Below are 27,013 nucleotides of genomic sequence, written 5' to 3' on the forward strand. Positions count from 1 at the left end.
AGGGGATGGGGGAAAAAAAGCTCGAAAGCTTCGAGGGTTCCATCGTTCCCCCCACGAATCGTCAAAGTATACACACCGAACACTCAACTGTAGGGTCAATAGAGACGCGCTCGACTCGGACGGATATCGCGGGAAACGGAGTTTCCTCTCCCCCATTTTTATATCTTTTTTTTTTTTTTTTTTTTTTTTCGGGAAGTAGAACCCGATTGACCGCTAGAGGGGGGAGAAAGGGATGTGAGAAGTTAAGACGTCGAGACGGGGAGCGTATGGGGCTTCTCTTTGTGAGCTGCTACTACTGATGCGAGCACATACGTTAATGATGACGAGGACAACAACGAGGGAAGGGGAGAAAAAGGGGGAAACGACAAATAATGAGGACTTTTAGCTCACGAGGATATGCCTCGTGAGGGTGTAAGACTCTATTGAGTTTAATTTACTTTCAGGAACTCCCTTTTTTTTTCATTAATTGTTTTTTTTTTTTTTTTTTTTTTTTTTTTTTTTTTTTTTTTTCATAATTTATTTTTTACCTTCAAAAAAAAAAAAAAAAAAAAAAGATAGAAAAAGACAAAGTTGCCAAAAACGCATCCACCCTCTCATTTTTTTTCAAACAATACATCCCTCGACAATAAAAATGACAAGAACCGTGTCCTATTGTGCATGTATCCCCAACAGCGTCACGGCATCGGAACAAGAGAACAAGTCCACTTTTGTGCTCCTCCGCCTTACTCCGGCACGAGTAGCACCACCTCGGTCGAGTGTCTAAAGAAAAGACAGCGTCGCTCAAGAACCGCAAAAACAAGCGCTTGCAAGTGTATACATGTATATTTTTATCACTCGGTCCGAACGTCATCTGATCCGTCCCCAAGGCTGGGCCATCGATGGCCATTTTTTTCCCCCTATACGCGTCTCTCATGTATGATTCACGTTACCGCGTTTCTCTTCCAGTTGCCGCGAGGGAAAACACATTTCCTACGCAGATCCTCGTGCGCGTACGGGAGTGGTGTAATTTTTTCACTTTGGCACTTTTGTCTTTACTTTGCGTCTCGTCGGACTCACGGGCTGTATCATGTGCGTGTAGCGCGTATTCCCCATCGCCGATCGGCCAGCTTGTCTTTTCGACACGTCCGAGCTGCTTTGAAACTTTGGGAGCGTGGGACGCCGATTCCCACCGGAAATCAGAGCGATTCCCTGCGCAGTTGCGCCTCCTCCTGCACGCGTATACGTGCATAACAGGCCAAGGGGCTCCCCCCGAGAAGTCACGCGGGCCATTGGGCGATTCATCCAACATTCAAGCCCGAGAAGTCTCGGGATTTGGTTTTGATAATTTTACGGGAGCGCCACTGGGTTGTGCGTCACGGATATACATTTTTTTTTCGATTCCGATGCTGACCTTTTTTTTTTTTTAAGTTGCCAATCATAGGGATGTCGCTGCTACTGGAGGGGTACACATGACACGCCGTGTAAGTTTCACGCCGCGGTACAAGCAAATCGGGGCTGCGATGGATATAATATTATGTACGTTTCGGAGGATTGACATCATTCGACGTCGAAAAATCGTTGGACGCATCGTGAAAGTCGGGGAAAATGCATCATCCTGGAACGTAAGAGTACGTATAGTTCGTGAAAAACGTCACGGAAAAATAACTGCGGGAGAAAAATTGTCGACGACTGTCCCAATCGATAGGTAAAACGGTAGTCCTCTAATCTTTGTAAGAAATGAAATTTAAAGAAAGAAAAAAAAAAAAACTACGGAATCACTAAAAAAGCACGAAAGGGAAATCTTGATTTGTTTTTTTTTTTTTCTGTAGAACAATAAAATACGCATACACGTATTATGCGGAAAGAAAAAGCAAGTTGATCGTCGCTGGTAGGTATACATCTAAAAGCCTGCTTGCTCTTAATTCGTTAATTGAAGCGCAAAGCACACGTTCTAAATTCCCTCGCCCCTTTTTCATCGCAAAGCCAAGTCACACCCCACCATTTACCTCCCCAAAGTGCAAATATTCGTATATATGTGCATGCATTATATTTAGGTATACTGTTTATCCGAGGTCGAGGGTACACACATATACAGGGTTGGGGGACGACAACCAAGAAGCCCACAAATAACAACTGCATGGCTGTACACATATATAAACATATGGACAATAGCTGGCGCTGCAAAACAACCCACCGAAAATCCAACCACAAACTCACCCCGTCCCAGTCGGGGGAGAAGCTCTAAATTTTACACGATCCAAGCGCGTCCCCGGCTCGCTTTACGATAACACGTTTCTCTCAAAATTAAGAGAGAGAGAGAGAGATACCAAGAGCAAACAGCATCGAAGACGACCATGTATCATCGTAATCGTACGTCAGATGCCGCGGAAAGACATATATACACACGCGTGCAATTGCATTATAGAGACATCAGGGGTTGAAAAAAAAGGGGAAGAGGAAAAAAAAGCCATCCCCAAGTTGGTCTGAGGGGCTTGAAGTCATAATCCGTGTGTACTCGTATCTTCAAGTGCTAAAGTGTACGAGTACACTCGGCTGGTGCATGTTTTTTCGTCGCGCGCGCCCCGCAGCTGCGGGGGCGGCAGCTTTCCTCCCCTGGCCCCTTGGAAAAGACGTACGTGACGCGGAAGCGTGTTTTATTTCTCCGGCGGGCCGTTAGCGCACCGCCAGAGGAAAAGCGTTGCTCGTCCCCCTTCTCCCCTAATGATCTCGAGTGACACTCTGCTTCTGCTGTCTTTTTTCTCTTTTTTTTTTTTTTTTTTTTTTTTTCATTAAAGGGAAGGGACTCGACCATTTTTGCCGCGTTGATTTGCGGCCCTAGAGGTAAAAATTAGCTTCAAACAACTTCGTCGCAGAAGTATTGTTTTTCATCGATGCCAAAACAAATATTTCCCGATGTAATAACTCACTGCCGTTAATTTTACGGTTAGTGCATAACGCCCGCGTTCTCGTAGACCGCAAGGTTAGCGGTGAGAAGGGGGGGAGGGGGATAAGTATGCGAGGCATGAATGGAACGGCGGAACGCGTGACGTGCAGAGAGGGGGACGAAAGAAAAGACAAAAGGGTGTCGCGCCCCGGGCCATTTTTGTGCATATCCATTTGCGCGTAACGTGAAATTTGAAGGGGGTGTTTTCGATATTCCCGATGGATTTATCAACCCCTGTGTATACTAATGCCGACTCATGTTGGCGGCCTGTTTGTTTTTCCGAGCTTTTTTCATTATACATCACCCAACTCGCGCGACTGTTCCACTTTGCGCTGCTTACTTCGGGACTCGAGTTAAATTTAACGAATATTCAGATTTTTATGCTTTACTGGCTCTTTTTTCCCCTCCCCCGTCAGCTTTTAGCCCTTTTGCCTCTGAGAAATGTTTTTCCAGGAGAATGAGCTTTTCCGCCAATTCTCTACAAACGTTGCACTATTTTGTTTACACGTCGTGCTTTGATGATTTCTGCTTTTGCCTACATGATATGTGAAGTGTCGTCGCTTTGTTAAAATCAACATGAAAAAGCTTTGTAAATTTCACGAGTACCCCGACGCGCAAAAGTAATTTTCCCACCAATCGGGAAATAACTCCTACGGACCGGAGTCTCGTTGTTTCGCGGCACAAAGCCAAAAATAATTGCACCCTGTGTCCATTCGACCCCTCGCGAGTATATCAATACCCCTTGCGAACGACACCGGCAATGACCGCTCGCGAGCAAAATCAAAACTAACCGCCTGAAAATGTTACTTTAACTCAAAAAAAAAAAAAAAAAAAGTGTATGAATCGTGCGATTGACAGCTTCCGCGGCTTGGGCAGGGGGGCTGTGCAAGCGAGAGGAGAGAAAAAGATCCTTGGTGTAAGGTGGCTTGTCAGGATCGAGGGGGAAAGAAACGCGAGGGCCAAAGTGCGAACGAAATGCATCGAGGAGCGATCTCGATATCAAATGGCACGGGGATTTATTTCCATCGGGATCTTTTTTTTTTCTTCTTCTTTATTCACGGGGGCGGGAGGACGCGAATAAATTAATCCGCAGAGAGACACATCGGGAGCGCAACAACTGCGTTGGGCAGCGCGGAGGAAGGGATCTCTCTCTCTCTATCTCTCGCAGGAATGCAGACGTACAACTTTGCCCCCGAAAGTTTCCGAAAGTACTTTTTGCCTTACAAACGTTCTCGTTCGAGTTCTGCTTGGAAAAAAAGGCGAAAGTTCCGAGTAACGGTACGTTTCTCGCGTTGTCTTATCAGCCGGAGCGACCGCTCGCGTGGGTAGCACGAAATCTCCAGAGGGCCAATTCCAGGGTTGGAAACAATGCCTTGAACTCCCGCGGGTATAAAGGCTCCCTCTCTCGGTGTCCACGTGGTTAATTGTTTAAAGTTTCGGTACCACCCTTTGGAACAGGTTCTCGCACAACGAAGCAAGTAAAAAAAAAAAAAAATCGGTAAGGGATCGGTTATACGATGATGGGCCGATTTAATTTATCCACGCGACATTGCTTGTATTGTAGGTACTAGACTTTACTCCGGTTGGCCAATAACTCGATACACCTTAGAAAGGGGGGAAAGGGAAGAGAGAAAAAAAGGGATCAAGTCTAAGTTCACGCGCGGCTTTTGGCTCGATTTCCCAGCGCGGTGTAGGTAGGAAAACAGGGGAAGCCCCTGATGGTAGTCGGCTGCACTTGATCCCTGCGCACGCGAGTTTCTCTTACGTATACCGAGACACACACACACACACACGAGCACGCCAGATGGTGTATACTGTATACCAAGGAGGAGAGTATAGAAAATGTACGGGTGTGTGCGTGTGTACAAATGTGGGTGACCGTGTGGATATCGATCGCACGGAACTGGCTTGTAAACGAATTCGCCCGAGATTCCGGAACGAAACTCGGTATAGCGTCGTCGTCTCTTTCGTCGGACGGAGGAGAAAGTTCGGATGAACGAGAACTCGTGGATGAAGCTTTTTGCCGTGGCAGGATTTGCGCGTACAGCGGGATGAGATGCAATTTTTCGATTTTTTTTTTTGTTTTGTTTTGTCTCCACATTTTCTCGGCCGCGGTAAAAAGCCGAGCTTGAGATTTTGAGCTTTCGGTGAATATTTGATGCCCGATTTGCCTCGAGCCCATGTGATCTTTCAAACGAGAAAAAGTACAATTTTACGGAGAGAAAGGGGCTTTTAAGAAATCGCTTGCCCTAATGCATCAGAAATCGCGCGACTTTAAGTGCATCCCGAGATTATAAATCTTCCTACACTTTTCTTGAAAAACCTTCTCTCGTACGGACTTGACAAATAAATTGTTTGCCCACACGTTATTACTATCTTCCCATTGTTGGTAGTCCCGAGAGAAATTTCGTACGTAACGATACGTAGTTTTTTTTTTTAATTTTTTTTTTTTTCAGAACGACGACTGTTTATACGTGCTCGAGCGACCCATATCTCCACCAAATGCGTTTTTAGCTGCTGCCAAAATACTTTGTATTTGCATGAAACTAGATTGGAAGCAAAAAAAAAGCCCCAGCCCCCTTTGGACCCAATGCAAAACATATACATGCCAATGAGAAATAATAAGATGGTCCTTTCATTGCAATATTCATCCGTCCAAACTTTTTTTTCTTCTTCTTCTTTTTTTTTAAAACTCTGTAATAGAGCGCGAGAGCAAATAAAAGGAGCAAGATACTGTATTCAAAACGATCCGTCACTCGGGTGTGTGTGGATGTAACGAGAGAGGGTGGGAACGTAGAGAAAAGCACAGCGAGGACGAACAAAAGGATCGGAGAAAAAGAACCGGGAGAGAGAGAGAGCTCCGTAATCATCGGTGTAAAAGTCGAGAAGAGGGTAGGAGAATAGATTCGTTGGAGCGAAAGTGAAGGTGACGAGGAAAAGCAGCGATTTTTTTTTTATTTATTTATTTTTTAAAAATTTTTTTTAACAAACACGCGTGCATTGATTTTCCATCCCTGTGTGCGGGGGTTGCAGGTGAGAAATTGCTTCTTTCCCCCTCGCTCGGCCGGTCAGATTAATTCCTCTCGCTTCGATTTATCGGAGATATTCGTCGGGATCCCCGCCCCGATGGGTTTCCAGGTGACGGGGAAATGCCGATCTTAACGATGTTTATTCGATACCCTCTCGAGCGTCGCGTTTTGCCACCCCTTTTGTTCCCTTTGCTTTCCGAAAAAAGACCGCACGTTTTCCCCTTCGACGCGCTAATTTGATTTTTCTTTTTTCCTTCAACCCACTCTGTCATTGCACGTACACACACGCGAGATCAAAAAAGCGTCGGATTGAGCATTTGAGGCCGCGCGGCCAGAGAGCCAAACGCGTATCGACGTTTTAATTAAATTAAACAATCTTCTATATATATATATGTATATGTATATATATACACACACGCGCTTCTGTGCTGCCCGTGGTATGGTTACGTTTGCGTTTGAAATCAAGCGCGAGGTACATTATTCATCCACGTGTCTATGTTGCAAAATGATTTGTTGTACCCCCCTTTGGTGACGTACCGTCCCGTAAATTATTCCCAATTAAACATGACGGGTAAATCATCGCACGTGTGCGTCCGATTGAAATCGGAGAGCAAGTACCGTTTGTAAAAGAAAGAAAAAAGTTATGCAAACAAGAATGATGATTCCACTCATTACGAGTGTCAGATTCGTTTTATATCACGTGCCTCGGGATGGTGGTGGTGGTGGTGGTGCGGTTGTTATTTCACACTCCTGTGACACTAAAAAAGGAAAAAAATTGGGGGGGGGGTGGAGGGAGGGATAAATGAGCCCCAACGTGTATGCTTCACTCGCGCGCCAGGCCGTAAAAGCTCGCTCGCATACTTTACGCGAGGGCAAGAGAGAGAGAGAGGCGCAATTTCTTTTTCCCCCTTTGCGCACTTCCGCGCGTCCGTTTGGATTATACGGGCTTCGTCTCTCTCTCCCTCTCATTTTTTTTTATTTTATTTTTTTTTGTTTCGCGTGTTATGATAATTCCAGAGCGACAGTATACGAGCAGATTGCGACAAGCCGCGTACAAAAGTAGAGCCAGTAACGAGGGCAATGGCTCGTTTCTATCCTTCGACAATGGGAGGGTTAACATAATCACCCATTGTGGGGTGCCCGCACGTTTGTACACCATGACCCCCCACGGGCTTGTTGTATAATACACACGCTCGCCAAATTAAACGGCTATTGTTTCTCGCCATTTATCGCGTGGCGAGGCTAATGTCACGTGTACTTTTTTTTTTTTTTTTTTTTTTTTTTTTCCTCCCCCCAATGACCGGCATCTTGCTGAATTTTAAAGTTACGAGCACATAGGGGAGAATTCTCCGGTGGTCGTAAAAAACAGGCTTATTTTTTTTTTTTTTTTTAGAGTCTTGTTTTCGTCAGGAGCGTGTGAATCTTTCAACACTGGCGTAAATTAGCTGCAAAAGTTTGCCGTAGGAGTGTTAAAAGGAAGCGATGTAGATATTTTATTTTATTTTATTTTCGTAGCAACGCGAAATAAAAACGTGGGCCCGTTCGCCCGCAACAAAAACGAATGATTCCCGCGTCATTTTATATCACTTTTACTACGTGCAGCACTGTTTTTTTTTTCATCTATTCACAATACTGATTGCTTATGGTTTCATCAGAGGGAATCTCGAAAAAAAAAAAAAAAAAAAAAAAAAAAAAAGATTGTACTTACGTTGGCTGCTGCTCCTCCTGATGATGTTCTCCAAAAATGTGTTTTGAGGGGCTACCAGGCCCCTTCGGCCCCCGGGCATCCTTTCACCACCTTGGGACGTCTCCTTTAGCCTATCCCCTCACCCCGCCCTCTCCGTCGATTCGAGCGAGCGCGACCTCATCGTCGCACCTCCAAGGGGCTGGGACCACCTCCTCAAACATTCGCACTCGCGCACAACGACCTTATGAGCAACCACGGGGGAAGCGGACAACCACCTCAAAGAAGATCCCCTTTTCTCGCGTTATGTCGTTGCTCTTGTTCGACACTCACGAAACACCACTCGCGATCGTCGACTTTTTTTTATTTATTTATTTTACAATCGATTTTTCTTTCTTTCCTTCTTTCTTTTTTTTTTTTTTTTATCAATAATACTATTAATTTTTAACAACAGTAGGCCTGGCGACGGCCTCGAAACTTCCTCCCAACGGAAAGATCACTCGCGGCGTACTTGTATGCTTCTTCTATCTCGCGATCGCACTTTTTTTTTGCTCCCGACGAAACTTGCGACCTCTTCTTCTTCTATTTTTTTTTTTTCTTTTCTTTTTCTTCTTTCCTGCAGTGACGTGCGATGGCTTCACTTCGACTTCAGCTGAGAGACGTTGGGTTCGTGCGTGAGTCCCGGCTACCGCGGCGATGGACGTGCTGACTGACGCACCATGCACAGAAGGAAATTGTAAAATTATTTCGACGAAGGAATATCTATCTCATTTTCCACTCTAATGCTTACTTTTCAATTTAAAAATCGTTCTTGGATTATGATTTATATACGATTTTTTTTTTTTTCTTTTTCTACTGGAGTGCGGCACACGGATAAAACTTTACATCAACGAAAGTTACTCAATTATAAGACTCTCTTTTCATCATTCGATGAATCATATTAATAGTCTCAGGTCATCAATTTCCCTCTATTTTATTGTTAATGATGTAACTTTCTTTTTAATGACGTTACTTTAACGTGTTTCAAGCGCCATGCATGATAAGTGTATAGATGAGCTTCAATAATAATTTTACATCAAAAGGTGACGAGCGTCCAAATAACATTTAATTAAAATATTCACTCGTCAACTTGTGGAATTGATTTTTTTTTTTTTAATCCTTACGAAAAAATGTTGCACAACAAAAAATAAAAAAAATAAAAATAATAATATACACTGATGAAATACAAGGAAAGCACTAAGTGTAGTTTGACCATATATATGATTATTCACGAAAGATCGTTATCTTGAAACAATTGAAAAGCATTTGTAACGTTAAATGATACTTTTTGTTCGCGAGATACAGCAAAAACAAACTATTAAAGTGCACAAGGTTGTATATACCTGGTGCCCCGTAGAATTGTTCATTGTGAGTTCTTAAAATGTTTTATCGAGCTTGCAAGCTCAGGGTATAGTGAATGTGTAGCGAGTTTGGTTTAAAAACAAGCTACATACGGGTAAAAGTGACAGCGCAAAGCGTATGTGAGAGGGGGGTTGGGAAAGTACCTTGGGATCAGCTGAGTCGTCCGAGGCTCGAGTGGCGCATGGGCCGCGGGGTCGTCAATGGCAGAGAGCGAACGAGGCGCGCGGGGCTGGGTCGAGCCGACGAGGACGATGGGGCTCGAGGCGATTCAGGTGGCCCTGGCGCCGAGGAAAAAGCCGAGTCCCGCTCGGTTCTATCCGCAGTCCATCCAGCAGGAGGAGGACAACGACGCGGACGACAAGGATGGGCAATGAAAGGCGGGCCGTGCCGGTCCACGTGCGAGGACTCTGCTTCTTCGCCGCGGCTGCTCTTCCACTTTCCTTGCTGCTAGCCTCGACATTCTCGTTGACGCTTGCCCCGGAGCTGCCGCCGCAGGTGCAGATTGTGCCACGACAACTACCGGAACTGCGGGTGCCCAAACTACCCCCGATGCCCACGATGCGGATGATCCACGGGCCCGTAGCTGGGTGCGTCAGTGGGTAACGACGAGCAGTTACGGCCGAGCTTCTTGTCCGGCAACAACACCAACAACAAGAGCAACAAAAGGTTACGGCGGCAACCAAGACGAAGGTAATGCAGCCGGGCGTCGCTTGCATCCCGCTTCAAATAGACTAAGCGGCCGGCCGCGCCAGCGCAACCAGCCGTCCCCGCTTCACGTTGTTATTTTCATTGCGCGATCCGTCCACCATCCGGACGCCAGCGGGCTTATTGGGTGCCGATGCCCCTGTTTTCCTTCCGGGAGATCGGGGCAAGACGATTACCCGAGCGACTCCTGTAATCAACAAAGTTGGGCTGCATGAGACTCTCTCCCTCTCTGGGGATATGCGTTTACTTCGCTATGCGAATCGATATTTTGTAGCGTGGGGGTAATTTTGCCGAAGGAACAGACCGCCCTTTCGTGGATTTTGGGGCATTATTGTCAATTTAAGTTTCTTTTTTTTTTTTTTTTTTTTTTCACCTCAACCATCTGTTTTCGGCAAAACTACTCCCATGCTCGATATTTTCAATAATAATTTCGTTTCGGTTGAAGCTGCCGTGTGGCTATCAAAATATCACCCCTTTGTCTTTTCGTCGAATCAATACCGTCGTAAGCTTCTACAGAGGTAACTCTACTGGCCGCTCACTTGGAAAAGCTTCTCGGCAATATCGTTGGTTCATTGGTGGAATAATGTTTGTCTGAGCTTAATAAGCATTTTCGTATCGTGTATATATACATTATAAACGGTGAGATTGCTTCTCCAGAGCTCTAGCGTGCACGTCCGGAAGGGTTGATACTCTCGAGCTTCAGCCGCGACAAGTTTCGCCTGCACTTACGACTTCGTGGCTGCCCAAACTTAGTTCTATTTCCCTGTCGTCGGTGTACATATAGGTATATGCTCACGCGTACACGTACACACGATTACACGATATTACAGTGGATTTGGGCATACCTTGCGAATATGTATACGTCGTTGCGTCAATAAATTTTGCTTTTACACGTGGATACATTTCATTTGCAATGTGTGCACTTTAATTTGAGGTTTTATCAATGAAAAAAAAAAAATAATAAAATAAAGTACATCCACGTTGAACAATGTATACGATAAATTTGTTTGCGTTTGGCTATGATTGCGGTGAAAAAAAAAAAAAAAAAAAAAAATGTAAGCTGGTGTTTATTTTTAACGAAGGTTCATCAAGATTTCAACGAGAACAAACAAACCGCAATATCGTCCGTCTGCAGTGGAATTAAATAATCATGGATTACTCGATGATAAAATATAAATGCACCCAAGTGAAGCTTTATTTACGACTCGTCTTTGTTTATTTGAGTCAGTAAGTAAACACTGTAAAAATAATGAGATACAGCATTATCTTTTAAAGATTAACGGTTACATTGATCAGTTGGTATAATAATTTCCGAAAGCAGAATGTGACAAATGATACTGAAAGAAAGCTCGGCTTGAGAGCTGCTGTATGTTACCGTACATTGTTCACAAACTCACTTGGTCTTCGGTTCAACAGTGATTTTTATTTATTTACACTCCCATATTTCTGACTTGCGCGTTTGAAAGAAAAGAAACAAAAAACCAGGGGGGATAAATGGGTCATGGGACCCACGGTAAGAACGAAGTTCTTTGAACATGACGAGTATAAAAACACAATTTCTCAGGTAACAAGGGGGTCGCCAGACCCATTAAAAGAACGAAGATCTATAAACGTTAATACTGCATTCATGTAGTTCACTAAACAAAAACTTAAAAAACGAATAAAAAAAAAAAAATAAAAATAATAGTTCAGTACTCACGATGGTTGAACTTCGTGAGTACTGTATTTATGCACGACGTTCTCACGAAGTTCAACCATCGTACTGAACTATTTTTTTAATTTTTTTCTTTAATTCGTTTTTTAAGTTTTTGTTTAGTGAACTACATGAATGCAGTACTAACGTTTATAGAGCTTCGTTCTTTCTACGGGTCTGGCGACCCCCTTGTTACCTGAGAAATTGTGTTTTTATACTCGTCATGTTCAAAGAACTTCGTTCTTACCGTGGGTCCCATGACCCATTTATCCCCCCTGGTTTTTTGTTGTTTTTTTTTTTTATTTTATTATTATTTTTTTTTCTTTATTTCTTGTTTTACTAATTTTTTTTTTTATTTCTTGTTTTATTTTTTTCATATTTCATTTTATTACATTTTTTTCATTTTTTTGTTTCTATTTTTTTGTCATTCTTTACCTTCCTTACTTCAATGGTTAGACAAGTAAAGTAATTTTTTTTGACGGTTAAAACATTTGTTGGATCAGCTACTTGTAATCATTACGTCAAGCAAAGTGTTCTTACTAATGTAATAGTTTACCAATTACAGTAGTTGTGGCTGTAACGTAAACATACTATTATTATCTTTTACGCTAATTATTTTGCTTTATTAGACCTCTCTATTGGGTTTTAAAAACAGTTCTTAAAGCTACTTAAACATAATTTTCAATTGTTGCAACCGTGCAATAATTTTACAACACTTAAATAATTTTTTTGAAGTAAATTTTGTTATCGAATCAATTTATATTATCTTTTTTCACCTGGTGCATGTTATATTTTTAACTTTGCACTTGATACTTTTTTGATGAGTTTTTTTTTATCATTCTAACCAAATATTATGAACTATGCCAGATAATACAGTCTTTACGCACTCAAGCTTATAATCAATAAAAAGGATGCTTACCATTTTCTTATGTTTGATTCAGCACATTAGTTTTCGTATTTAAGTGCAGCATTCATTCAACGCAGAACACAGTTATTCATTAGTTTTCCAATGGTTGCAATATCAAATTAGAAATTTTTCAAAATTAATAGTAAGTACCCTTACACAGTATTAAAAATTATTCGGTAGTATAAAGAAACCACTAAGATCAAAGTATTTCGATTTTTGCCAATTATCATGAAGGAATAGTCTAATACTTTTTTTAATTCTCATTCACGTTTTTAATTTTTAGAGGAATTGCTTCATAAAAAAAATGTGGGGCAAAACACCATTTTTCAACTTGCTGTTCTTAAGCTTGGTATTTTCCAACACAAATGCTCAAATAGAAACATTACTAGAAGGTTTTGGATATTTGTATCAAGCTTACGAATTTGTTTCCACGAATTTTGGAAATTTCGAAGTAACACCGTCGGCAGAAGAGCTTCATTATCAGTCATTGCGGAGCGATCTACGTGATTTGAAAATGGATTTGGAGAAGATGGAACATAATCTTCCGACGGAAGTGAATATTAACAACCGTTTACAGGAAGTAAGGATGAAATTTATCGATATTGATGGGGATTACGACAAGTATATCAAATACAAAAAAAATCCATCTCGCTACGAGCCCCAAACTTTATCTGAATATGCTGAAAAAATGACAAATGAATTGCCCCGAACGCTGGATAGAATTTATAAAGATGTTATTAAGAATAACCTAGTTAATCTTATTGAACAATATATCAACGTAAGTACATGATTTTTCGTAAATGTAAGCTGTGTAATTCATTTTTTTTTTTTTTTTATTGAGAATTGGTGTTCGCAGAATGTAGACCCTTACTGCGAAAAAACACAATCACGGCAAAGATATTTTTACGATTTTTTCCGTACTATTCTGTCGTACGAGATAAAAGGCATCGTCATATTGGAATACGCTCATAAAATGAAATACGAAAACTCCACGCATGGTAATGTAATTTTCCCGCTTTAAGTTGAAAATTATCTAGTTTAAAATAAAAAAATAAAATAAAATAAACAAATAATAATTTTAACTGCTTCAGTTAGTCACGTGCAAGAAAAGCAGGATTGGAAAGAGCATGCAAGCGAAATAATTAGGGATACTATGAAAGAGTTTAAAACAATTATCTCTCGTACCGAAAGAGACATGTGGAGGTGCGATCCAACCACACCTACGGAAAGTGAGCGTTGGCCTTTATGTTTATTTCTAATTTTGGTTTGGACGAAATCTAATCAAGTGTCTTGGTTTTTTTTCTTTTTTAAGATAAAAATTTTGTTGAGCTCAAACTATTTCAAAGAGTGTTATATCATGGCTGGGATTTTACGTCAACATCTGGGTCAAAACCTTCCAAATTGGACTCCTGTCCAGTACCGCAAAAAGATAAAGGCGTTGCACCTATATGTGAATTCAGTTGTTCAAGCAAACAGCGCCGTTGTAGTAACGTAGTGAATTGCACGGCACTCGAGTACAAAAAGCCCATTGTTGCATGTATTTTGGTACGACCATTTTTATTAGTTGTGTAAGTAGTAATTAAATTATCAATGAGAAAATGTTTTTTTTTTTTTACAGCACATGATGCCATTTATAAACGAATCAAATATTTACTTTAATACATACTATTTTTCTTTACAATAAATAATTATTTCGTTAGAGGCGATACAATTAAATATTTATTTGGCTAAATGAAATACTTACCCAGTAAAGAAGTGAATGTTAAAGAGAAATAATCATTGTTTTGAATATTCGTAATTAATAGGTTTCGGCCAATCATCGTTCAAGCCAATCAGAAATAAATTACAAAAAAGAAGCTCTTCAAAGGCACTGCTTTCCTGATAGCTAATTCTTAAAAAAAGTGATGAAACAAATTAGTTTCTAGCCAACGTACGTGTCTATAAATGTACTGACAACTAAATTTTTTTCCAGTGAAGTAAGAATAGCTAAAAAAAGACAGAAAGAACCAAAGTACTTGTTTTTAACTCAATAATGAAGGAAATATCTTCAAAGTAAAGTTATAAACATACCTACATCTAAAATTGCAGATTGTAAATTAATTTCTTTCATTCTGGTAGCTACATTTACATATTGAGCGAGTTTAAAGTTTATTAAACTTCTAATTCTTTGAGTTTCCAAATTCGAAGTTGCAACGCATACTATATACTATATACTTATATACTACTATATATACATACTATATATACTATATACTTCATAACTCCTTAGTAACATAGGCTCCTAATTTTGTAGTATGAAATAAAGGCCTTGTTAAGAACACATCGCCTCTATAATGCTAACTTACAGTTAGCATACTTAAAATGAAAACTACCAAAGGTTCACATTACATATTCTTGTGCAGCAACTAAGTTTGAGGACTTAAATTTTTGTATCATGTAACAAGGAAGCAAAAATAATAGGCGGTCTTTTTACGAAGCTAGAAAATCCATTTTAAAGCAATTTAGAGAAAACTTCAGAAACTGGTGTAATTAAGGTCGATAATCACTATCTTATGAATAATACTATTTATCGTACAAATGATAAAACTTCGCGCTTGTTTTAGTACATAAACTAATTTGAACCGTTTGATGCAGCTATTTTTTTTTATGAAAAAACAGATCGATGAGTTTATACCTCTTCCTCCCATATAAAATAAAAAAAAATAAATAAATAAAAAACTGAAAATTAACACAATAACCCTGAAAAGTCAACGAGTAAGCCGTAAAAAAAGTATCGTTTTCTCAGATGATCATTAAAACGACAGATTTCTTAAGATTTCTGGCCTTATTAGATATTTTGAATCATCAAAATTAAAAATTAACTTGGTTGAATTTAGTTGTTAAAATATATTTATCTTCTCAAACAATTTTTCTCGGTGTCCACAATCAAAATTTAACATATTGTTATTTATTTTTTATGACTGATTGTGAAATTGCGAAACTATTTAACCACCTTATACGTCTACTTTAAAGTAAACTCCCGCCATTTCAATATCTCTTTTACAAACGCTTTATATTCCTTACTTTTAATTGTTTAACAAACAACAATAGCGATAATGTAAAAAAATTTATCTTTGAAGTATCGTGTCAAAAATCACATGCATCTTATCCGTGTATTATTTAACTTTTTTATAATTTATTTAACACCCAATTGTGTGTATGCTGTTATTGTTCAACTGAAAATGGCTCTGATTCCACTGTTCTTTTTGCTGCTTTGTATTTTAGTTAGTTCGTAAGGCAATGTGGGTAATGGCAGTGCTGCAATACTAAGAACAATAGCTAATTAATTTTAAAAAATGACGTCCGTTGGTAAAAATTATTATTCTATATTTTATTAAACAATTTTTGAAAATCGTAGCATAAGTTGTGGTCATTTATGATTATTACTATTTTTATTGTTACCATTATCATTATGATGATGATTATCCCTCCTATTGTAGTATTTAGTTATTATTTTTTTTTACTCTTATTTTTATTATTTTTAAAATCAATATTTGGATCAAATATGTGGTCGTGGCTTGAGTGAAAGGCATTGCCAATTTATGCCACATTTCTCATGTAGACTTATATACATTTTTTTTATCATATACGACCTGTTTAAACATTTTTTTACTACTTCACGTTGCTACTTGAAGATTTGAGAAACCTTTTTTCGACCCGACAAGGCCAGATCCGAAATGGTACTTGTGATCCTATTTGACTCACAACCATTGTAAAGAGAGTCGGAAAGCATTCGCTTACAAAACTCGCGTGGTTTAGTGTCACTAGGATATACTGCAAATATGAAGACATTAAATGTGTATATGATAACATCTGGAGACAAAGAATGCGATATTACTCACACCAACGACTCGAACAAAATATCTCCTGGCTTCTTTGTACGAAATCGTTCACGCAAGCTTACACGCAAGCAATCGTACACTTTTGAAGAAAAAAAAATGTAATTATCTATTTTGTTTAATGAGGCTCGTGAATTTTTCTTTTTATAAAATTTTGACATCGAAGTATGAAGATTATAGTTCATATCTACTGACTTTAACAATAATTTTTAATGAAATCCATTTAGTTTACTCAAACTGGCCTCTTTTCTTAATTGTTTTTTTTTTTTGAGATTTTTTTTTTTTAGGAGTAGATGTACAAAATCATAGTGCTTTGACAAAGAAGCCATGCATGCAGGTGTGCTCATATGCTCGATCACTACGCAGTACAGCACTGTGTTTATATGCGTTGCATTTCAATATCACCCTCTTACTAAGTCTTGCATGTGTATTTTTGTACAAGTACAAGACGTCAAATTACAGGAATCTTAACTGATACAAAAAGGCATTGTGTGCGATTGTGTTGCGTTTTGAATAGTATATATTGCGTATTTCAACTCTAACATTTTGCAGTATTTGTATTTGAAGTACCCCCCCCCCACACACACACACACGCACACAAAGCGATTAAATCTGAAGTTTTTTTATATTTTTGAATTTTTAATACTTTAATAGCTTGAAGCATTAATATTCGTCAAGTGATAACATTTCATCAAGTAAGAGGCTCTAAAAAAATTTATTAATATCAATTGAATATTCGTGGTATCATTTCTAATTTACATTTAGTTTAATTAATTCACAATCCAAGTTAACAAAATCACTGCTTATTTAACTTGTTTTATTTCATTGAAGAAACTGAAGAGACCTTAAAATATACAGAATAGTCGGATAAACACAATACAATAGCGTAATGTAATTGTTGTAAACAAAAAAATTTTTATCAATGAGAAAATGTTTTTTTTTTTTACAGCACATGATGCCATTTATAAACGAATCAAATATTTACTTTAATACATACTATTTTTCTTTACAATAAATAATTATTTCGTTAGAGGCGATACAATTAAATATTTATTTGGCTAAATGAAATACTTACCCAGTAAAGAAGTGAATGTTAAAGAGAAATAATCATTGTTTTGAATATTCGTAATTAATAGGTTTCGGCGAATCATCGTTCAAGCCAATCAGAAATAAATTACAAAAAAGAAGCTCTTCAAAGGCACTGCTTTCCTGATAGCTAATTCTTCAAAAAAGTGATGAAACAAATTAGTTTCTAGCCAACGTACGTGTCTATAAATGTACTGACAACTAAATTTTTTTCCAGTGAAGTAAGAATAGCTAAAAAAAGACAGAAAGAACCAAAGTACTTGTTTTTAACTCAATAATGAAGGAAATATCTTCAAAGTAAAGTTATAAACATACCTACATCTAAAATTGCAGATTGTAAATTAATTTCTTTCATTCTGGTAGCTACATTTACATATTGAGCGAGTTTAAAGTTTATTAAACTTCTAATTCTTTGAGTTTCCAAATTCGAAGTTGCAACGCATACTATATACTATATACTTATATACTACTATATATACATACTATATATACTATATACTTCATAACTCCTTAGTAACATAGGCTCCTAATTTTGTAGTATGAAATAAAGGCCTTGTTAAGAACACATCGCCTCTATAATGCTAACTTACAGTTAGCATACTTAAAATGAAAACTACCAAAGGTTCACATTACATATTCTTGTGCAGCAACTAAGTTTGAGGACTTAAATTTTTGTATCATGTAACAAGGAAGCAAAAATAATAGGCGGTCTTTTTACGAAGCTAGAAAATCCATTTTAAAGCAATTTAGAGAAAACTTCAGAAACTGGTGTAATTAAGGTCGATAATCACTATCTTATGAATAATACTATTTATCGTACAAATGATAAAACTTCGCGCTTGTTTTAGTACATAAACTAATTTGAACCGTTTGATGCAGCTATTTTTTTTTATGAAAAAACAGATCGATGAGTTTATACCTCTTCCTCCCATATAAAATAAAAAAAAATAAATAAATAAACAAGAAATAAAAAAAAAAAATTAAAACAAGAAACAAAAAAAAATAATACAAGAAATTAAAAACAAACCAGGGGGTATAAATGGGTCATGGGACCCACGGTAAGAACGAAGTTCTTTAAACATGACATGAGTATAAAAACACAATTTCTCAGGTAACAAGGGGGTCGCCAGACCCGTAGAAAGAACGAAGCTCTATAAACGTTAGTACTGCATTCATGTAGTTCACTAAACAAAAACTTAAAAAACGAATTAAAGAAAAAAATTAAAAAAATAGTTCAGTACTCACGATGGTTGAACTTCGTGAGAACGGCGTGCATAAATACAGTACTCACGAAGTTTAACCATCGTGAGTACTGAACTATTTTTTTAATTTTTTTCTTTAATTCGTTTTTTAAGTTTTTGTTTAGTGAACTACATGAATGCAGTACTAACGTTTATAGAGCTTCGTTCTTTCTACGGGTCTGGCGACCCCCTTGTTACCTGAGAAATTGTGTTTTTATACTCATGTCATGTTTAAAGAACTTCGTTCTTACCGTGGGTCCCATGACCCATTTATACCCCCTGGTTTGTTTTTAATTTCTTGTATTATTTTTTTTTTGTTTCTTGTTTTAATTTTTTTTTTTTATTTCTTGTTTTATTTTTTTTTGATATTTCATTTTAATACATTTTTTTTATTTTTTTTGTATTTCCTTTATTTAATTCCTTTTTTTATTTTAATATTTAATCTTTTTTGTTCATTCCCTTTTTTATTTTATTTTTTTTTATTCCGTTGTATTTATTCATGTCTTTTGTAATTTTATTTCATTTTATTTTCATATTTCATTTCATTAATTTTAAAAAAATTTTTTTTTCCACTTATTTTTTTGCGATTTTATAGCTTATTAATGCAATTTTTATTTTATTTTCATATAATTACTCAATGACATTGTGCCATTATTTGTTTATCAAATTCAAAATAAGTACCCTTAAAAACCATTAAAATGATATGAAACTCGAATTATATTTATATAATGATCTTACATAATTCATTTATAATTGATTTACTTTGAATTACTTTATTTATATAATTATGTGATAATGTAACATAATTTGTTTATCGAATTCGAAATAAGCGCCTCTAAAAACCATTGATACATTCTTTAACTCTATTCCAAGTATTAAGAAAACAAATACAAAAACAATTTATCATAAATCGAATGTATTATCAGTGAATGCATGTAAAAATGGAATATTTCAGTTACGAACCACACCATAAGTACAAGAAATCAAGTTTCTATAAACGGCAGCGCTCGTAGCAGAGTGGGTAAGGTACTGGACTCACATGCAGAAGGTCGAAGGTCGAAGGTCGAAGGTCGAAGGTCGAAGGTCGAGGGTTCAAAATTCTTTATTGGAAAATGTTTTTTTTTTTTTTTTTTTTTTTTTAGAATTGTAAAAGAAAGAAATTCAAAGTGAAATAAAAATTATTGTGAGAAAATAAAATTGGGAGTGTGAGGGAGAATGGTGGGCAAAGGTGTGTAGAAGAGTAACACGGCACGGTTGGCCGATATACATATATAGTGGGGAGAGGGGAAGTGTATAGAGAATAGTCGGTGAGGGGAACGGGGTAAGGGGGGGAAACTTGAGAGGAAAAGGAAACCACTTTCGTTTCAAAAAAAAAAAATCTGTCGGTTTTAAAATTCCAGCCCCCCGAGTAACGCGACATAAAGAACTTCGTTCTAAAAAACAAAATCCAACGATGCATCCCCATGTACGAGGTCCCTCGTAAAACAAGCTTCTATTATGATTCAATGCAAACTCAACATTCTCGGCCGATGCAAAAAACAAATTCCCCGATCGCAGCATCGAACTCCCGGGCGCGTATCCATGTCTTATTCATAGCTCATCCCTCGGCCCCCTTCTGCATCCTCAGCACCATAAATACAAGGGAGAGTCGGGGGAGGGGAAGAAGGAGGATCGGAAAAATCGTGAAAGATTGATAAGCTCCTGGTCCCTTTTTTCCCCCCCCCCTTTACTCGTGCGCTACGGGGATGAAAATAGCAGCAGAGCCGGTGATGCGGACGTGACGTGTTCCACTTCCCACGAGCAATGAGCTCATGTAGGCCGCATAGAGTACCACAAAACTTGGGGGTCTACGACTCCTTAGTCTTGCTTACGTAAGATGTGGGTGTCGCCTCGTGCATTTTTTTTTTTTTTTTTTTTTTTTTTTTTTCATTCACAAGTCGCTCCTTTGTTTCATATATGCCATTCTCCTTTTCGGTTTTCTCAAAACTAATGGCACACACTGGAGCACAGAAAAACTTTTTGGAGTCGTCTCACACGTGTAAAGTACATGTATAAAGCTCCCTCGCTCGGGCTAAAAGTTTGTTCAAGCAAATTCAGTGCAGCTTGTAAATTACAACAACGGTGATGTTCGGTGGAACGACCGCAGCAACTGACAATATTTTTCCAAAGCAGCCCAAATGAAAATTTCTCCTCCACGATATGGGTACACATGTTTGCTTTGCGCGTCCTCGCAAACAAAAAAAAGGGTAAAGGCACGTCGATCCAAGTGTGTACACTATCGTGTGTTTCCCAAGGAGGAAACGTGCACGTGGATTCCACAATGCAAACACCCTATGCCAGCCAGTGCGGACAAACACGTGGGTCCAGTCGTTGGAAACGCGGATAAATGTCCAAATGATCAGCAGCACTGAATCGTAGGCTTTTACCGCGAGATATTATCCACGCGTGTATACCGGTACCAAGTGATACTCTGCTATGTGTAAGACGCGCGAGAATATCCTCTCTGCAAACGAGTCAATGGCGCGTTCGTACGTCGCGAGAGAACGCGAAGAATGAGAAAACAAAGGGGTTGGCCGGAAAGAGGGGCAAAGCCCTCCGAGTCGGGAAAAAGAAGGAGGTTACCTCGTTTCTGCCTCCACCTCTCGCTTTTTTTTTTTTTTTTTTTTTCTTTTTCTTTTTCTTTTTCGAGAACTCGCAGCTCGGAAGGAGGAATCCCGAGCCAAGTACCACGACTCTCTTATCGCCGTACACGCACACGTGCACGTTCGTACTCTCACATTCATCGGAGACAAGTTATCGTTGTTGCCACCCCCCTTACTATGCCTCGTATCTGCGTAGGTATGAATCATCATTCGCGGGGGCACCACGAGTTTTTTCAACAAACGCGCGACGATTTAACGGGGGGCATAAACGGGGCGATGAATCAGGGGGTGGCATCAGTTTTGGAAGTGAGAACGATCGGGAGAAACGTAACGCGCACACAGGGAGGATACAGGGGATGGGGAAGAGCGTTTTTGGCAAACGCCGAGCGCGACCCGGGCCATGCTTATACTTTACGCAGCCATCCGCGCGATGCTTGGCGCGATTTAAGACTCTTGGGGATGGACGGAGCAACAAGCGACATCGAAGGAGCAACGCGTCGTTTACATCGTTGCAAAAATATGCCAGTGGAGCGCAAAACTTAATAAAATCAGTTTCAAGCCGAACGTTTCGAGGTGAAATTATACCTGTCCAATTTTGCGGGTCCACCTGCAGGTCACGCGTAGATGGACGGTACGCGCCGACACTCGCGTTTTGGGTGCAGTTATTTTGCGTCATAAAGGAGGAGAAAATTGCCGGCTCCGCGTGAATATGGACGAAAAATTGAGTGTTTCCTTGAAGTGGGAAAACGAAATTTCCACCCTAGGTACTCGTACCGGTGACGGCGGCACTTCTCGTTTACGTAAAGCACTTTATCGCCTGATTCAAAAGTCGTTAAGGGATGAAGAGAGAAAAAAAAAAGAAATCAAGCCAAGGTCAAAGAGGGGGGAGGAAAAAAAGAGGAGCGAGGCGTCGCTCGTAAAAAGCGCAATCCCTAATTACGTAACTGCAGTCGATTAAGGTCAAGAGCGCGCATCGGCACTTTCCCCTAAAATTATGCAGACACACTCGCGCACGGACACGTGGAGTGTGTGCTTATCGCCATATCTTTGGCCGACAAACTTCCTTGAAAAAAAAAAAAAAAAAAAAAAAAAAAAAATCAAAGTAGAACTCGCGCGGGTGTATCATGGACACCGAAATTTTCCCTTTCACGCGAACTCTTACGTGCAAGCGCGAAGGTGAAACGAGGCTGCCATCGATTTCGCGACCCCCCGCTCGAGGGTGAAAATTTGAAAGTCCTTCCATGTACGTACAAACTTTTTTCCCCCTTTTCCTTTCCGATACTTGCAAAGTTTGAATAATCGATGCTTCGGGCTTTTTTTTCTTCTTCCTTCGATTGCATGACAACGAGCTTCCCCGGGAAATTAATTTATTCGAGACGCGGAGTTGATGAAAAGCCCGTGGGACATGGGTTTCGAGGGACCGCGTCGATGTGATATCGATCGAAAAGTGGCGAGTTGATAAATTTCGGATTCACCTCGTAAATTGCTCCGGTCCTCTCTCGAAATCGATCGTCGGGAGATGAATTTTCGAATAATTCCCGCTTCCGTACAAAAATAAAGAACACCGACCCGGAGACCTTACCGAGAAAGCCTCAGCCCCGATTATCGCCAATCACGGTAATTCCACCTATAGCCCAAGTTTCCATAAATGGACAAATTGCCGATCTACCAACGGAAAAACCTTGATCGTTACACCTTGCGGCGTTTACATGTATATACGTTTAGTGGTAGGAGCGCGGTGGTCATAAATTATAAACCCGACCTATGCGCGAAACTTTGCGACTTGAAGTAGGTTGCGCTCGCTGCTCTCCTCGCGTTCTGAAACCGGTAGGCCGAAAGCGAGGAGAAAACATAAAGAGGAGATTCTTTTGCCTCCCCTAGTCGAGAGTCTGTAATATATTCTAACGAAGATAAAGTAGACGCGAATAAAGGGCGAATGGGAGTTTCGAGCCAAGTGGCCGGTCATCTCCGGGATATCTTATTCTTCGTGCGCGTAGCATGTAAATTTCGCGAACGAGTTCCACTGGAAAATGCATGCCCGTCTTCAAACTCTCGGAATATGGCCCGCTATTCCCCCCGAGGTTGGGGGGTCGCGGTGATGGCTCGTTCCCCCTGATGTGCAGCTCTTGAGAAAATATGAAACAGGCGACCATCGGTACACACGTATCACTGGAATCGCGATTTTTTCCACTCCAACCGAGCACCATGTATTAATTCACCCTCCCCCACTGCGCTCGCAAAAAAAAAAATGCTCGTGCCCCCGGGGCAAAGGGGCGCAGTAGAGGCAACAATTAAAAGCGCCAGGAACGCGCATACCGAGCGTAAACAACGCGAAAAAAGGGCGGGAGAAGGTGAATGAGGTGGTACGTACATGTGTGTGTACGCGTTATAAAACGCACCAGCGCTGGTGGATGCTTTTTTTTACCCCAGCTCGCTTGTATACACACATATACGTGCACACTCGAGTGTACAAACAGAGCACCAGATACAGCTCGGATTCAAGGCGACTCGTCTTTTTCACTTGCTCCCCCCCCCTTTTCTTTCGCACGTACCGCGTTACGTCGATCGCTACGAGTTTCAGTAGAAACAGCCGGTGATAGTCAGACGCGGCTGTTGTCGGCAGCCATACCGTGTAAACCTACCATCGGATGAATTATCGGTAGCGCGTTGTTGAGTATCAATGTGGAAAGAAAAGTGTGTAACCCATTTTTTTTTTTTTTTTTTTCTACATACGGAAAGTGGAACGCTGCTCGTGGCTCGTCACTGAGTACGACGTCTTGCGTTTTTCTTTCGGAAAAGAATAGCCATCGCACGGCAGCTCTCCACGAAATAATAAAAGGGACTTTTACTTTTTTCTTTTCTTTTTTTTTTTTTTTTTGAAGCATCGGACAATGAAAAGTTGAAAACTTGAGTGAGCACTAAAGAATAACACGTATACACGCGCGTTCGGAGGGACTCCGTCCGATTTAATCTCGGGATTGAACGACTCCCAGGCAGGATTTAAGGGAAAAGTAATTAAAAAACGCGTACCCTCTTTTAATTTTCGTTTGCGTGCACGGGCAGGGAATGGAAAATATTTACAAGTTTTACAGCTCGTTTGCTCTTTCAAGAAGTTTATCGCTCGACGTAAACACACAGGGTTTTTTTTTTTTTTTTTTTTTTTTTTTAAGGAACATTTGGTAAACCAAACAGACGTGGGAGTACACATTAAAGTTTGAATTGTTGCAAAATCGGGGAAAAGAGCCGAGTTTACGAAAGGTTTACATAAGAGTCGCGGTGGGTAGTGTGTGCGTGGGACTAGTCCTTGGTTCGCGGCACAGTCAATATTTTGATCCGTATTTACTGAAAATGCGCTTACGCGTGACTCTCTCTCTCTCTCTCTCTCTCTCTCTCTCTCTTTGTCTCGTGTGTACGTGTGAGTGTATTCCGAGGGTGGAAAGGGGGTTAAGCTGGGCAAATATTATGCCATCGCTACGCGAGCATTAATAAGTACTCGCTCTAATTACACTAAGCCCCGTGGAGTCCTCTCTTTCTTTGAGGAAGCAAAACGACAAATACAATTGTTTCGTTTCGATTTAAAAGACACGTAATTGAATCACGCGTGATTCGTTAATTAACAGAGGGAGAAATGGGGTGATACGAGCAGTGTTGAATTATGCACGCCGTGGCAAGTAAAATCAGTCTCCACTCGGCGAGACGAGTACGTAAATTACCACCGTATATAGCAGAGGTGAGAGACCACGAATTAGTCACGTCGTGCTCTTTTGATTTATACAGTATCGCGAAAGTTAAATTTTGTTTTTGTTTTCCCTTCCCTCCCTACGTTGGCTCATCATTGACGGAGACAGCTGGTTATTCAACCAAACGGAGGTAATGACGCGCTTCGACACGTACTTGTGTTTGCGATATCGACGCGCAATCAAGGTGTGAGCAATTCAAGGGAAACACAGACATCTTGGCTTATTATCTCGAATTATGATTTCTTAGTTTCCAAACCAAGTGCACACGTGTATTGGCTTTCAAGTATTGATTATTTGGCTACACGCTTTGTTTATCGCGTCCGTAAGAATGAATCCTCAATTTTGTACACAAGATGAGTAAATCTGCCCAAAAGTTTAATCGTAGCTTCAAAGACCTGATTGGCACGAAAAGCAAAATTCGTCTAAAGGATATAAAATCCTCGAGTTGACGGTGTGCAGCAACCAAAGCTCTCGAGATGACCTCAACAGTTTACGTAACACGTACAAACAGGGACCGCCACCTTAATTTTTTTTTGTTTGGGGCACGCTTGGTCACCAGCCGAGAAAATTTCAATCACACAAGTTTTTCCGGGCCCAACCACGACGAGCCTCTTTAAATTCCTACATGGCAACTGCAACACACGGCAGCTCCTTCCGCTCACTCGATCACCCGAACTTCCACCTCCGAGCACACACACACTCGCGCGGGCGAGCGTCCAATAAACCAGCCCAAACTTTCACCGAAACTCTGGCTCGCACACACCCCCCAAAACAACTAAAAAAACCCGCGCACTTACACTGGCAGTTGCGTAGCACGAAGGCAGCAAGGAGCCAAAACAAAAAAAAAAAAAAAAAAAAAATTCCTAGCGGCTCTTCCCGGGTTTCATCAGGGAGACGAACGACCGTCTCGGCCGCGTGTCGAGGTGACCCTTGATGGCACACGTCGCGCTTTCACAGGTCCACCGTCGTGCCATCGTCACCATCGGTCCACCCGATTTCTGTATAGTTGGAAGGAAGATAACTCCCTACAGCCGGCTAATCATCCCTGCGTTCTCGCGAGGCAGTGTGAAAAAGGCGGGCGAATCGACACGAAGCCACTCTTCCGCCTCCAGTTTCGGGTATCACGTAAATCCTCTCCTCGGCTATTTCCCGTTTGCCCCGTTTTAACGAGCAAAATCGCGCTACGGGAGGAAAAAGTTTCACCCGATCGCCGGCCACTGCACAGAGACTACACACACTCACTGCAACCCCCCGAGGCCGCGTGCACGCGAATTCAGAATAGCGGTAAAGAGGGGGGGGGCGTGGGAATGCAAGAGGCCGCGGTATAGAGAAGGCGCGCGATTGTGGCGGGTGTGCACGCGCGAGTGCGGACCGAACACTGAGGGAACGAGCTCGCGCGCACGCCGCCCCTTCCGAGTTGCCTACTTCTCTCCAGCTGCCACCCCTGCACTGCTACTGCGCAGAGGGGGACTGGTTGTTGAGGTACTACCGCGAGATATGTGCCGAGGAGGGGGAGACTCGGCGGGATGCACTTTTTCGCGCTGTATACCGCGACTGGGTACGCTTGTATAGCGTGGGGTCGTTTATAAAGGGAGGGAAGGTTGCTCGGCGATTTTTGAATGGATCGCGTGTGCAGGGGGACGACGTTTTCGAGGTCAAGGAATGCGTGGATTGAAAGCCTGGCCTCTCGTTTACGCTCGCGAATGGTCCGAGAGACGTGCTTGATTGGCGCCCTTGTCAACCTTTTTTTGCTTTTGTTTATCTTTGTTTTCTATAAAAAAGTACAAATACTACTTCGCCGAGAGTGGTAGTTGGCTCCGTGACTCCTCGGGATTCATGAACGTGCAAAGAGAAAGATGGAGACAGAGTCGTGGAATGATGTCAATTTGGAGAAATAAAAACTATTTTCAGCGTCGTTCTCCTCCCTTTTAGAGAGAATAAGTGTATACGTATGTGGGTATATGTTTATGTTAAATTTACTGTTTTTTTTTTTTTTTTTTTTTTTTTTTTTTTTTTTTTTTTTTTAAGTGGCAGTTACCGAATGTGCACGTACACATATACGTCTCTTTTGTGGAGATAATTTG

At 40.5% G+C, this 27,013-nt stretch overlaps 1 protein-coding gene and 1 long non-coding RNA gene across 2 annotated transcripts in view; both read right to left on the bottom strand.

Moving 5' to 3' along the window:
• eag (potassium voltage-gated channel protein ether a go-go) overlaps positions 1-8,054 on the bottom strand; it is a 67,332-nt gene extending 59,278 nt beyond the window's left edge. The window contains exon 1 of the mRNA XM_089594825.1: positions 7,661-8,054. Coding sequence (XP_089450951.1) covers positions 7,661-7,739 — 79 coding nt within the window. The 5' untranslated portion in view covers positions 7,740-8,054. The remainder of the gene's footprint in view (positions 1-7,660) is intronic.
• Positions 8,055-8,245: 191 nt separating this feature from the next.
• Positions 8,246-25,789, bottom strand: LOC149374239 (uncharacterized). Its single transcript, XR_016293173.1, has 3 exons — positions 25,727-25,789; positions 9,181-9,929; positions 8,246-8,345 (listed from the first exon to the last, which is right to left on the bottom strand). It is a non-coding gene; the product is annotated as an uncharacterized LOC149374239 (long non-coding RNA).
• Positions 25,790-27,013: the final 1,224 nt, after the last annotated feature.

This window comes from Copidosoma floridanum, unplaced genomic scaffold (genome assembly GCF_036245765.1).
Source record: "Copidosoma floridanum isolate Cflo_tuat_1 unplaced genomic scaffold, Cflo_Japanese_pri ptg000021l, whole genome shotgun sequence".
In the NCBI taxonomy this organism is placed as follows: Eukaryota; Metazoa; Arthropoda; class Insecta; order Hymenoptera; family Encyrtidae; genus Copidosoma; species Copidosoma floridanum.